A 13,408-nucleotide genomic window follows, 5' to 3' on the forward strand; every position below is an offset into this window, starting at 1 on the left:
GACTCAAAACACAAAGCTCAAATGTTCTAACCGTGCAGACGTCCGTGTCGCTCACTTGGTGTCACACAAAAGGCTGCTCGTCGTGTTGGTTGACATCGACATGCATTAAATGCGACACTGATCTGCATTTTACTCTGAACACTCACTCCGTGCCAAGAGAGAGTAGGGCAGGATCATGGTTCTATGGGTAGGATTGGTCCGGTAAAACTTCGACAGGTAGACGACATTAAATTTAGTTTTACTATCGCTAATCGTTATCCATTCAAATTCATATACATTTGGACCATGTCTTTTTTTCATCATCTGAAGAAACTTGAGAAGTTTGAATGGCTTTTCTAAATGAAGTGTGTAAAACTGCCAGATTTATTTCGAAATCTTGGAAAAGGAGATAACCTAGACTCTTTATTTTGTCATTGGTGGACGACGCTGCGACATAAAGTGTAAATAGGATTGTGGGAAATGTAGTAAACTGGCACGAGAAATGTAGGAAATTGGTACGTGGTGGTACGCTCAACTATTAAACCTCACGCGACTGCGGACATGCCGTGCAGAGTACGGTCCGCTCACAGTACGGCCGACTCTGTGGGAGCCTTTAGTGTTGATAATGAAATAAAAGTCAAATCTGTGCCACAAAGGAAAACGTGCAGTCTTACCTTCGATGAGCGTCTTTTCTGATCTGCTGGTATCTTGGGAGTGGTCTTTGGCTCCTATGAAGAAAGAAAAATATTGAGAACCTACCTAAATACTGTGACTATGCTTCATAGGCTATATACTGTAACAGAACTATCTATTTGGTCTGTATAAGGGTTGCTGCAGATGTAGATTTGTCCAGACTCACTTCAGATTCTGTTACCCGTAAATTTAAATAATGCATTTCAGTTCTAGATGACTAACTCCTTAGAAGTCTCTGTCCCAACCCGTCCTTGAAAATGGACACGACAACAAGACATTAACAGCTAAACCTAACATCTCGTCTGCACTCACTCTAGGTGTGGTGGTAGTGCTCTCAGATTTGGCCTGTTCTGGTGAGCTCTCCGTTGCGGACGAGGAGGTGACTGATGAGGGAGACAACATGGACTCGTTCCCTAGACTGGACACGTCTGCCTTCGCAGACTCCTCCTCCTCCTCCTCCTCTTCTTCCTCCTCCTCCTCCTCACTTTCAGACTCCTGCGTTGTGTCGTGCAGTGAGACAGATGTAGTCTCCTGCTCATCTTTCTCCTCTGTCTCAGTTACATCTTCGTCCGTCTCCGCTTCTTTGACTCCTTTGCCCAAAGCACCAGTCTTGGGCCTGTGATCACCGTTGGTGGATTTCCCAAAAGAGGGCTCTTTGTCTTTACTCTGACGCTTGTCTTTTGTCGGGAGGCGGGGGGAGACGGAAGCAGGTTTTGCAGGGAGCTTTGTGGGAGACGAGTCTGTGAGATCTATGACCATGTCCTCTGAGGGAGCAGGACGACCACGACTCATGAAGCCATCAAGAGGCCCGCGTCCATTGACCAAGGCCGGCCCGTGACGCGCAGGGTGCGGGGAGGGCTCCGTCTCATTCTCCCCGTCAGAGGCTCCTGGTTCAGCGCAGGGCCGCTTAGGCTCAGGGCACTGCTTAGGTTCAGGGTTCAGACGCTTGAATGGGAGACGAGCTGAGGACGGAAGACAAAAAGAATGTTAACCATTAGGGATGCTCCAATCAATGTGCCCCTGGTAAAAATCAGACATATATTCTAAATTAGTCTTGGCCTTTAAATTGGCGTATCAGAGGAGAAAATCTGGTGTTGTAATACCCAAAGCAAAATACAAAAGGCAGCAATAAACCAAGAGAGGCGTCCAACCTACCAGAAACTTCAGATTACTTTAGTGATATTAGTATAGACAGTAACATGTTTACGTTTTATTCTACCCAAATACAATCTTCCGATTTTATTTTCTAACTTGACTGATCGATAATATTTTCATAGCATTAGATAGCATTGTGCTAGTACTCAGTTATTGGTATTTGTGACATTAATAGATACAAGAATTTTAGCCTGGTACTCGTAAAAAAAAAGATCCAAAGATGTATGGTAGTAGTAGGGCTGCACAATTAATCGTAAAAAGAAATTGCGATCTCGATTCAGAAAGTATGCGATCTCATTTCTAAATGACGATACTGAGATGAGAGGTAGGAGCTGGACAACACAACAGTTCCATAGCCTGAAGTCTTAGTCATACAGTCCAAAGTTTATAAAAATCCCACGGAAAATGAGTTTTGTAGAAATGTGTAGCGGTGTGTGTACCGTAGAGGCTGACATGCAAGTGGATTTTGACTCCTGCTCCTTCCCACTCCCACAGAAATAATCCCATCCCATCCCAAGTGAGAGTTTAAAAAAAATCCCACTCGCACAGAGGACTGCTCCCAATCCCGTGCCAAACTTTTATAGAATCACTCCCATTTTTTTTAAATTGCAATATTATGCGCCTCCATTACTCTCGTGCTGCTCAACCTAACAGGATTGAGGTTGCATGCCGGATGCAGTACTAGACTTCCGGTGTAGTTCGTTTCTCTTGTGCTGCAGTGTTTTGTGACTGAATGAAAACTACGAGGGTGAGAAATGTTCACATATCACTCCCGTCAAAATCCTGTTGATTTTGTTGTCATAGTTCCCACTCCCTTCTGCTCCTGTTGACTTTTACTCCCGGTCCTGCCCAATCACGTGATTCAAAGTGAAATTGACTCCCATCCCGTGGGAATCCCGAAAAGATGTCATCCTCTAGTGTACTGTACCGGTAAAAACAGCGTGATTATCCAAAATGGCCGTCCACTTCATAACATTCTGTCGCTAGAGTCAAAGGTCAGAACCGAAAGTGGTCATTTGACGGAACGCTTGGCAAATGAAATGACGCCCTGAGCTGACTGACAGGCATAAGAGAGGAAAAGAGACTAGAGTTATTTTGTATGTTACAAGAGACTTTTAAGTTTAAGTCAAGCACTTTCATATATGTTATGCTTATGTTTAAGTCAAGCACTTTGATATACCGGTATGTTATGTTGTCTGTTTAAGAAAGAGTGCAATAAATGTTTTTTTATTGAAGAAATAATAATCGTGTGAGAATCGTGATCTCAATTCTTACGGAGAAAAATTGTGATTCACATTTTAGCAAGAATCGTGCAACTCACCTACTTTGATAAGTACTACTACCAAAACGTTAGCATGTTTTGTTTGATGGCCAAAATAAATTGGTGAAACTGAGGCACTGTCCTTGTCTCTTTAAGTTGGTGAGTGCTACCATACATAAGTATATGTTTTGCGGTCAGCACCACAGTAAGAGCTTCTTTCTGGGAAGATGCTCTTACTGAACTCCTGTCACCCATCCTCTGTGCACCTCGCTGACCTCATATTTCAATAAAATAATATAAAAGTGGATTTGATTTTATTTCTAATATATTAAATAATAAAATGTCATCAAGGAAATTACTGCTTATGGTAAGTATAAAGGCCCCAGCCTATTATTGTTTATGAACCGTCGTTGACATCTGCATGTCCTTTACTAGCTGCATTGGGCATTCCAGAAATAGACATGGCTATGTTCGAGTAAACAATTTGATTATGACATGTTGCGAGTCATTGGGGAAAAAGAACTTTTTTTTAATAAGCAAAAAAAATCACCTTTTCTCTCCAAGTTGACATACAGCATTTTGAAAGAAATCTAATCACAATTTTTGCAGGCATTATCATTGCAAGACTTTAGATTCCACCAATAGTTTATATTGGCCACTGATACAACCTGTACTGAACAGAGAAACCATACAGAATACCTTGAACAAGCTTCTTCTTGGCACTTTTACTGGTTTTACAGTCCATGCCTGCAAAGAAAAAAAGTAAACAATGGTAAATCATTAGAAAAAGTTATTTAATCCATTCTCCGCCGATGACGTGTTAACACATCATTCTCCGCCATGCGTAATCTGCCAATGACGCCGTAAGGCGTCTTTGGGATCAATATTTCATATTTTCGTCATGGTATTCACATTTCACCCACGGAGTCTTGGCTGGTGCTGTAGGACTCCGCTCAACTCTGCAACGCTTCAATATCGACGAGTTGCCAAACCGGAAGTGGCCGGAAGGGCTTGGTCCGTCCCCTATTCCGTCCGGCCACTCGTTATCGCTCCCGGGACTCAATCCAGACACCGTGGATAACGATCCGTTGCCAATGCCATAACTCAATAAACAACATGATTTGGACGTATATTAGTATTATACAAACCGGAACTGGATCACCTCGATCAACATCACATAACTGGGATCTGTTTGCACCAGTGTGATCGCACAACGGTAAGAGGAGGCTGACGTTACTTTCAGCCTGTTTGTTTATTATTATCCATACAAACTGCTCTGATCAATATATCACCCATACTACATAAATGATTTAATGTCGGCCACGGAATTATAAACGACCCCCCCCCTCCGTTCATGATAAGATGATAAGTCATAACGTCTAGGACCATGTACAGTTGACATTTTTAATATAACGTTCATCGGTGTCAAACGGCATTTGATAATCTAATATATGCATTTATGTCTATATCTCACGTTCTAGGAAATACTGCAGAAAACGATAAAAACATATTTATACTCTAGACGGTATTTTTGTATGAATGTGTGAATGAAAAAGTAAAACGTTCCTACATCCTGAACAATAGATAATTGATGTTGAATGGGCCATAGTAATGTCAATTTAGCAATACAATTTAAAAAGTTATAGCCCTGCAAGGAAGGTGAACATCTCCATAAACTTACAGTGCTGGCAGAGATCAAACAGCGATGGATATAAGCTCCGGCAGAGAATGGGTTAACTAAACACAACAACTAAAAATGGTAATGTTTTGAGTAAAAATAATCATTGAATTGTTGATACTAAACCACTTTAAATGTGTAGGGAATGAGGAGACACTGCTTAATCCACTAAATGATTGCGTAGCATCTATATAGACGGTTTCAAAGTAGCAACAATAACATTCTGAAAAAGCCCCTAGTTTATTTCCTGTTGAAATGTTTGCTAAAGCAATATCTGACATTACATTTGGGTCCAAACTGTTCCCTAGCAACATAATTCCAGTGAAACTGTCAATAATAGCACCAACCATTAGGAACAATGGCTACTATGGAACATGACAACGAGAATAATTGTGTTTAGAATGGGCAGTAAACTGGTGCTAGGTCAGCTGTAATCCTTACAAAATTATCTCTATAATGCCAATCACCTTGACTTTGACATAAACTTGTAGTGTCGATCCAAGAACAAACAAATTACGATTTTGGTAATGTCGTTTCATCAGAATGTCAAACTTGTTTTGAATAGCTTGCTATTCTAAAAAGGCACAGGCTTGTGTTTGGATCGCTCTCCCGCCATTCGGTGCCTGACCCGGGCTGCAGTGAAGGAGGCCCGGCGGGGAGCGAGCAGACACCCGGGGGACTGCAGCTGGTCGAGTCGCAACGTTGCCAACTTGCAAATGTATATCATAGCAAGCTGCTAAACTTATCATAAACGTACTGCTAAACGTCAATAAATAGTCAACCGGGTCGACGTTAGCTTAACTAAACGGGGATGTTGTGTCGAAGTGTTGTTTTAACAAACTTCTTAGCTAACGATATAGCCCGTCTGTTAGCATAGCCTGCCGACACTACTGAGAGCTACCTGGACACACACACACCAGCAACTGTTGCTAGCTAGCCCATGTTAAATCCCATTTGGCAGCTAGCGTTAGATCACCGTGACAAAACGACAACTCCATTACAATACACCAAATAGTGAATTCACCGAAGAACAAAGTTGAGCTCTGACCATTAACCTGAGCCAGTGAAGCAGGCTGTTGGTGCTAAACCTGCACGTTATGTTAGCATCCAGTGCGAGTTAATAATGTGCAACAGGTTGTTTGGTTTGTCTTCATATGCTGCTCGCTAGAAAACAGCATCTCTATTGTGCGACCTGTTCAACTAAAACAGCAGACTAACAACTAGTTGGCTGAAAGCTCGCTAGCCATGCAGCTGGTGATAATAGCTACCTCCTCTGCGCGGGGTCGCCGCTGCGCGCCCGTCCGCTGGTGGGCTCTTCTCCGCCGCCAACATCACCACCGCGACCCGAGGCTTCCCTCACTTCGTCTTCAGTGGAACTAAATCAAAACAACGGAAGAGTTCTTCTGGTGTACAAAATACTGACAGGTGTCTCCGGCGAGTATCCGAATATTAGGTCACTGTTTTTAACAAGATAATGTATCTATTCTAATACTTTTATTAGCCCCTCCAAAAAGTGTATTCTTCCCGCATCTCCCACACCGTCGCTGAGCAGCTCCCTCTCTTTGCGCACGCGCCGCGCCGCCTCGCGCTCCGCACTCAGAATTGGCGGGAGTGTGTCTGTTGCCGCAATAACCATCGCTGATTGGTCAGCGCCAACGACGAGGTATAGCAATGGGCAATGGGGAGCGTTTGTTTATAGTGGGGGCGTAGCTCGTTTACACAACTGTTCGTTTTGTAATGTGATTTGAATCACTTATGAATGAATGAATGAATGAATGAATGAAAACTTTATTTAACAGATTGCAGAATGGGTACAATACAGTACGGCTCAATACACACAATTGTTAAGGGGATGCAGACCAGAGAAAGACGTTTGTCTTGTTTACATCAGGGTCCTCCATTTTCAATTCATATCATTCAGAGCTGTGGTGTTCCACAAGGAAGCATACTAGGACCGCTACTGTTCCTAATTTATGCAAATGACATGTCGTCAGCTTGTGACTGCAATTTGTTCCTGTTTGCGGACGACTCAGCCCTGCTGGTCTCTGACAAGAACAAGTTACAGGCTGAAAAAACCCTCAGCTCGGAACTAGGCAGAATCTGCATATGGCTCGCTGATAACAAACTATCATTACACATGGGCAAAACAGAGTCCATTCTCTTCGGTTCAAATAACAAACTCAGCAAGACCGACGGCTTCTCAGTTACAGTGGGTGACAATATTGTCACAAGGAAAGATGAAATTACCTACCTGGGTTCCATCCTAGAGGCTAATCTCTCCTGTGACAAAATGGCATCCAATGTAATAAAAAAAAGTCAACCAACGAACTCGATTCTTGTACCGGATCTCCTCTCTGGTAAACAAGAATACCCTGAAGACTCTGGCAGGAGCACTCATTCAGGGGTACTACGACTATGCTTGCACCTCATGGTACCAAAGCACCTCAAAGGCGCTAAAAACAAAATTACAAACATCTCAAAACAAACTGGTCAGACTACTGCTTGACCTTACTCCTAGAACCCACCTCACCCCTGCCCACTTTGACAACCTAGGATGGCTTAGAGTAGACGACAGAGTACAGCAACTTGCAATGGGCCTGGTCTACAAGATACACTACACGACCAAGGTACCCATGTACATGTCAAAATACTTCCCAAAGGTCAGTGAATACCACGATCACAACACCAGAGGGAGCTCCACAAATCATGTTAAACCCAGATTCGGCTCAAATAAGGGACTAAACACGTTTCGCAATTATGCCACATCAATGTGGAACGCCCTACCCAAAGCTGTAAAGGAATGTGGATCACTACCCACTTTCAAAACCTCTCTCAAGGGACACCTACGGGAGACTGCAATTCAACACTGGCCCCTGTAAATATCCTAACCCAACCCCCTCCAATTTACAGTCATTTACCTAGTATGGTTTTGTCAATAGTCCAATGTACAATTTTGTTTGTTTGTACAGTGTCTCCCCCCCCCCCCTCAATGTAGTTTTGCTTGTATATACAGTGTGCCCCCCCCCCCCCCCCCCAACCACCTCCAATGTAGATTACCCAGTATGGTTGTCAATATCCCAGTGTACCCAACCCCCCCCACCCAACCTCCTCCAATGTACAGTTTCTACGTCAAATGTATATACTCCCTTTTCCTGACTCCTTCTGTATCACAAACAGTACTGTATTTGCAAATCTGGTATGTCATAAATGTATAGATGTAGCAGTACTGACTATCTGTATGTCATGTATGTCATATATGTCCTGATGAATTGAAAATGGGGGACCCTGATGTAAACAAGACGAAAGTCTTTCTCTGGTCTGCATCCCCTTAACAATTGTGTGTATTGAGCTGTACTGTATTGTACCCATTCTGCAATCTGTTAATAAAGTTTTCAATCAATCAATCAATCAATCGACATTTATGACATACACAACATACATGACATTTATGGCATAGGGACATACAGGTATTTAGTACTGATACATTTGTGACATAAACGGTATTCAAATATACAGTACTGTTACCCATAGATCCTGACAGAGTATATCAAGTCAAGAGTCAAGTCAAGAGTTTTATTTGTCACGGCATACAAGTATACAATGATTATTTGTCACGGCATACAAGTATACAATGAAATGCGGGTGGTCTTGCGCGCAACGATGTGCAATACAGTAGTGCAACATATAATAGAATCCAATAAAACAACATTGTGCAATAAACAGGTAACATAGTGGGGCATCTCGGTATTTGTACATAGTTATTTACAGGGCATGAAGGACATGCTAGGTCCTTTGGTAGTGCAATACACTGTTACTGTTGCTATACTATTTTTAAAGTGACCTTTCCTTTGTGGCCATAAGTGTGGGCGTGTGCCGCATGAGTGTGTGCTTGCTCATGTTAAAGTGGCTGCTAGTGTGCGAGCGTGTACAGCGTGCGTGTCATGTGTGTGCTCATGTGTGCTTGTGTGTGAAGAGTTCAGTGTTCTGTGGCACTCAGTGTTCAGTGTTCAAGGCTCTGATGGCCTGGGGGAAGAAGCTGAGCCGAAGCCTCTCTGTCCTAGTAGCTGGGGTTCGCAGGCGTCTGCCTGACCTCAGCAGCTGGAACAGGCTGTTATTGGGGTGATGAGGGTCTTTCATTATTCTGCAGGCTCTGGATTTGCACCTCTTGTTGTATAGAACCTGCAGGGGAGGTAGTGCAATACCCGTGGTATGCTCGGCTGAGCGCACCACTCTCTGTAGGGCCTTCTTGTCCTGTGCCGTGCTGTTTCCATGAATGAATGAATGAATGAAAACTTTATTTAACAGATTGCAGAATGGGTACAATACAGTACGGCTCAATACATACATACAATACATACATACCAGGCAGTGATGTTTCCAGTCAAGATGCTCTCTACAGCTCCAGAGTAGAAGGACTGGAGTATCTTCCCAGATACTCTGAACTTCCTTAACTGTCTCAGGTGGTAGAGGCGCTGCTTCGCCTTTTTTACGACTGTGTCTATGTGTGTTGACCATCTTAGATCCTCTGAGATTGTGGACCCCCAGGTACTTAAAGCTGCTCACCCTGTCCACGGTAGCCACGTTTATCCTCAGTGGTGTGTGTGTCTCCTGCTGTCCTCTCCTATAATCCACGATCAGCTCCTTGGTTTTACCAATGTTCAGGAGCAGGCTGTTGTCCTGGCACCAGCGTTCCAGTACCTCAACCTCCTCCCGGTAGGCCTTCTCGTCGTTGTCCGAGATCAGCCCCACCACCACCGTGTCGTCTGCAAACTTCACTATGGAGTTGGAGCTGAACTTGGCCACACAATCGTGTGTGTAGAGTGAGTACAGCAGGGGGCTCAGAACACAGCCTTGGGGGGACCCGATGCTCAGGGTGATGGTGTTGGAGGTCTGACCCCCCACCCTGACCGCCTGGGGTCTTTCACTCAGAAAGTCCAGTACCCAGGCGCTCAGAGCGGAGCTCAGACCCAGCTCGATCAGCTTGTCCACCAGTCTGGTGGGGACTATGGTGTTGAACGCTGAGCTGTAGTCAATGAACAACAGTCTCACATAGCCCCCCTTCTGGCGGTCAAGGTGAGAGAGGGTGCTGTGCAGTACCTGGGAGACCGCGTCATCAGTGGACCTGTTTGTCCTGTATGCAAATTGCATAGGGTCCATATCACTGGGGAGGGAGGCACAAATGTGATCCTTGACCAGCCTCTCGAAACATTTCATGACCACAGAGGTGAGTGCCACCGGTCTGTAGTCATTGAGACATGTTGGGGAGGGTTTTTTCGGTACAGGGATGATGGTAGACATCTTGAAGCAGGCAGGGACCACTGACTCCGCCAGGGATTGATTAAATATGGTGGTGAACACAGGGGCTAGCTGGTTGGCACAGGACTTAAGTATGCGTCCTGTTATACCATCTGGGCCAGCCGCTTTCCTGGTGTTCACCTGCATAAATGCTCTTCTCACACTGTGTTCCGACAACGAGAGAGCGTCCCCGCCCCCCGCGGTTGCCCCCTCCACAACAGCCGGCGCGCCAGTGACGTCACTGGCCGTTGAGCCAGCAGCGCCACCGTCTACACCAAACCGAGCGTAGAAAGAGTTGAGTTTATCCGCGAGAGAGGCGTCGTCGCTCCCCATTGAGGGGGCGCTGACTTTGTAGTCAGTTATTGTCCTCAGTCCCCGCCATAAGCCTCTTGTGTCGTTTTGTGCCATTTGTGTCTCCAGTTTATCAGCATATGTCCGTATTGCAAGTTTTACAGCCTTGCGCAGAGTATAGACTGAAGCCTTGTACTCCTCCATGTTTCCTGACTCTCTGCCCAGGTTGTAAGCAGTGGTGCGAGAGTTCAGAGCTGTTCTGATAGTACTGTCCACCCACGGTTTCTGGTTTGGGAAAACCCGCACCTTTTTCATGGGGACAATACTGTTAGCGATTGTTGTTATGAAGCTCACAACGGTGTCCGCGAACTCGCTGACGTCACTGGCGCTTCCTTAAAACATATTCCAATCCGTGTCTGCGAGCGCGTCCTGAAGCGTGGCCTCTGATTGGTCGGTCCATTTTTTTGTCTCACGTGACACGACGGCGTCACGTGATCTTTGTTTGTAAGCACAAGCAGGAAATAACAAGATGGAGTCGTGATCAGACGAGCTTGTAGCACCCGTCAATGGTGGAGCCGCTACAGCCTTGTAGCCGGCTCTGAACGGGGTGTAACAGTGGTCGAGCGTGTTTCCTCCTCTTGTGGAGCAGGCGATGTGTTGAAAAAAGGACGGCATCACTTTTTTCAAATTCGCCTGGTTGAAATCACCAGCTACGATCGTCGCAGCGTCTGGATGTTTGATTTGATGTTTATTGAGGTGGTCGTGTAGCTCCACTAGCGCTTTGCCAGTGTTCGCTATATACATATGATGGGGAGGGGACTGTACATTAGGAGGGGGTGGGAGGGTGGGAGAGAAATATACATACAGTGGGGTGGAGACTGTACATTTGGAGGGGGTGGGTGGGTGGGAGAGTCTGAGAGAAATATACATACGGCGGGGAGAGAATATATACATGCGGTGGGGAGGAGACTGTCTATTAGGAGGTGGTGGGGGGTTTGGGCATTTACGGTGGCCAGTTTCGAATTGCAGCCTCCCGTAGGTGCTCTTTAAGAGTGGTTTTGAATGTGGGTAGGGATTCACATTCCTTTACAGCTTTGGGTAGGGCGTTCCACATTGATGTGGCATAATTGCGAAACGTGTTTAGTCCCTTGTTTGAGCCGAATCTGGGTTTAACATGATTTGTTGAGCTTCCTCTGGTGTAGTGGTTGTGGTATTCACTGACCTTTGGGAAGTATTTTGACATGTACATGGGTACCTTAGTCGTATAGTGTATCTTGTAGACCAGGCCCATTGCAAGTTGCTGTACTCTGTCGTCTACTCTAAGCCATCCTAGGTTGTCAAAGTGGGCAGGGGTGAGGTGGGTTCTGGGGGTAAGGTCAAGTAGTAGTCTGACCAGTTTGTTTTGTGATGTTTGTAATCTTGTTTTTAGCGCCTTTGAGGTGCTTTGGTACCATGAGGTGCAAGCATAGTCGTAGTACCCTTGAATGAGTGCTCCTGCCAGAGTCTTCAGGGTATTCTTGTTTACCAGAGAGGAGATCCGGTACAAGAATCTAGTTCGTTGGTTGACTTTTTTTATTACATTGGATGCCATTTTGTCACAGGAAAGATTTGCCTCTAGGTTGGAACCCAGGTAGGTAATTTCGTCTTTCCTTGTGACAATATTGTCACCCACTGTAACTGAGAAGCCGTCGGTCTTGCTGAGTTTGTTATTTGAACCGAAGAGAATGGACTCTGTTTTGCCCATGTGTAATGATAGTTTGTTATCAGCGAGCCATATGCAGATTTTGCCTAGTTCCGAGCTGAGGGTTTTTTCAACCTGCAACTTGTTCTTGTCAGAGACCAGCAGGGCTGAGTCGTCCGCAAACAGGAACAAGTTGCAGTCACAGGCTGACGACATGTCATTTGCATAAATTAGGAACAGTAGCGGTCCTAGTATGCTTCCTTGTGGAACACCACAGCTCACTGTGAGGGGGGGGATAGAGTACCGTTTACCTCTACCATCTGTTCTCTCCCCTCCAGGTAGGATTGCATCCAGCTCACTGATAAACTATCAAAACCAATTGCTTTTAGCTTGTCAATCAGGATGGAGTGATTGACAGTGTCGAAGGCCTTTTGTAGGTCCAGCATGACCATGCCGCAGTATTTGCCCACGTCCACCTCTTGTTTGATGTGGTCGTTCAAATAGAGGAGGCATGTGTCAGTGGAGTGGGACGTTCTGAAGCCAGATTGGAATTCGTAGATTAGATTTTTTTTCGACCTGTTCGTAGACTATTTTCTCCATGACTTTCGAGATGGAGGTAAGAATAGAAACAGGGCGGTAGTTGCCTGGGTCTAATTTGCTGCCCTTTTTGTGCAGAGAGGTCACTCTCGCAATTTTGAAGTCCTTGGGGACGTGTCCCTGTTTTATAGAGAGGTTTATTATGTGTGTGATGACTGGGGTGATGGCGGCTGCTGAGTCTCTGAGGAATTTGGAGGGGATGTTGTCATGGCCAGTGGCCTTGTTAGGTTGGAGGGCGCTACATTTTTTGAGTACCTCATCGGTTGTTACCATTTCAAGTTTGAAGTCGTCTTTGTGGACCCCTAGGTTTTTGTAGTATGCTACTATGTGTTCTACCCCATAATGCCCTGAGTGGGAGGGTAGTTTGTTTACCAATGTTTGTGAAGAAGATGTTTAAGTAGGCTATGTAATAAGTGCATGTTATTAAACATGTTGCATTGTATGCGTTAAACTAATTATAAATAAACTCGGCAAGAATAGGGTTTCTGTACTTTAGTTAATCTGTGGTCCAAATAACAATATTCTTTCTGCCCCACCAGGCAGATCTACACTTTAAATCGTGCAGGTCGAGTTTTGTCAAACCGGTCACGCCTTCTGAATGAAACTTTCGGGCTTTGTGATAGGTCACAGAGCTTGTCTGTCAGAAGTCCGGAGGGCGTCTATTCGAAGCCCAAACAACTCGTACTTCCGCGTTCGAGTTTTGCGCTCTGATTGGCCACTGACCTACGCTATTACGCCCCCCTTATCTACGCCGCAGAGCTAGTCTCTGTTTCACCTA

At 45.1% G+C, this 13,408-nt stretch overlaps 1 protein-coding gene across 1 annotated transcript in view; it reads right to left on the bottom strand.

Annotated features, from left to right (window-relative positions):
• chaf1a (chromatin assembly factor 1, subunit A (p150)) overlaps positions 1–6,317 on the bottom strand; it is a 57,212-nt gene extending 50,895 nt beyond the window's left edge. Inside the window, exons 1-4 of the mRNA XM_084337712.1 lie at positions 6,035–6,317; positions 3,788–3,835; positions 985–1,634; positions 654–707 (exon numbers count right to left, since the gene is read on the bottom strand). Of these exons, the coding sequence (XP_084193838.1) occupies positions 654–707; positions 985–1,634; positions 3,788–3,835; positions 6,035–6,098 (816 nt within the window). The 5' untranslated portion in view covers positions 6,099–6,317. The remainder of the gene's footprint in view (positions 1–653; positions 708–984; positions 1,635–3,787; positions 3,836–6,034) is intronic.
• Positions 6,318–13,408: the final 7,091 nt, after the last annotated feature.

This window comes from Notolepis coatsorum (genome assembly GCF_963971535.1).
Source record: "Notolepis coatsorum genome assembly, chromosome: 2".
Lineage (NCBI taxonomy): Eukaryota > Metazoa > Chordata > Actinopteri > Aulopiformes > Paralepididae > Notolepis > Notolepis coatsorum.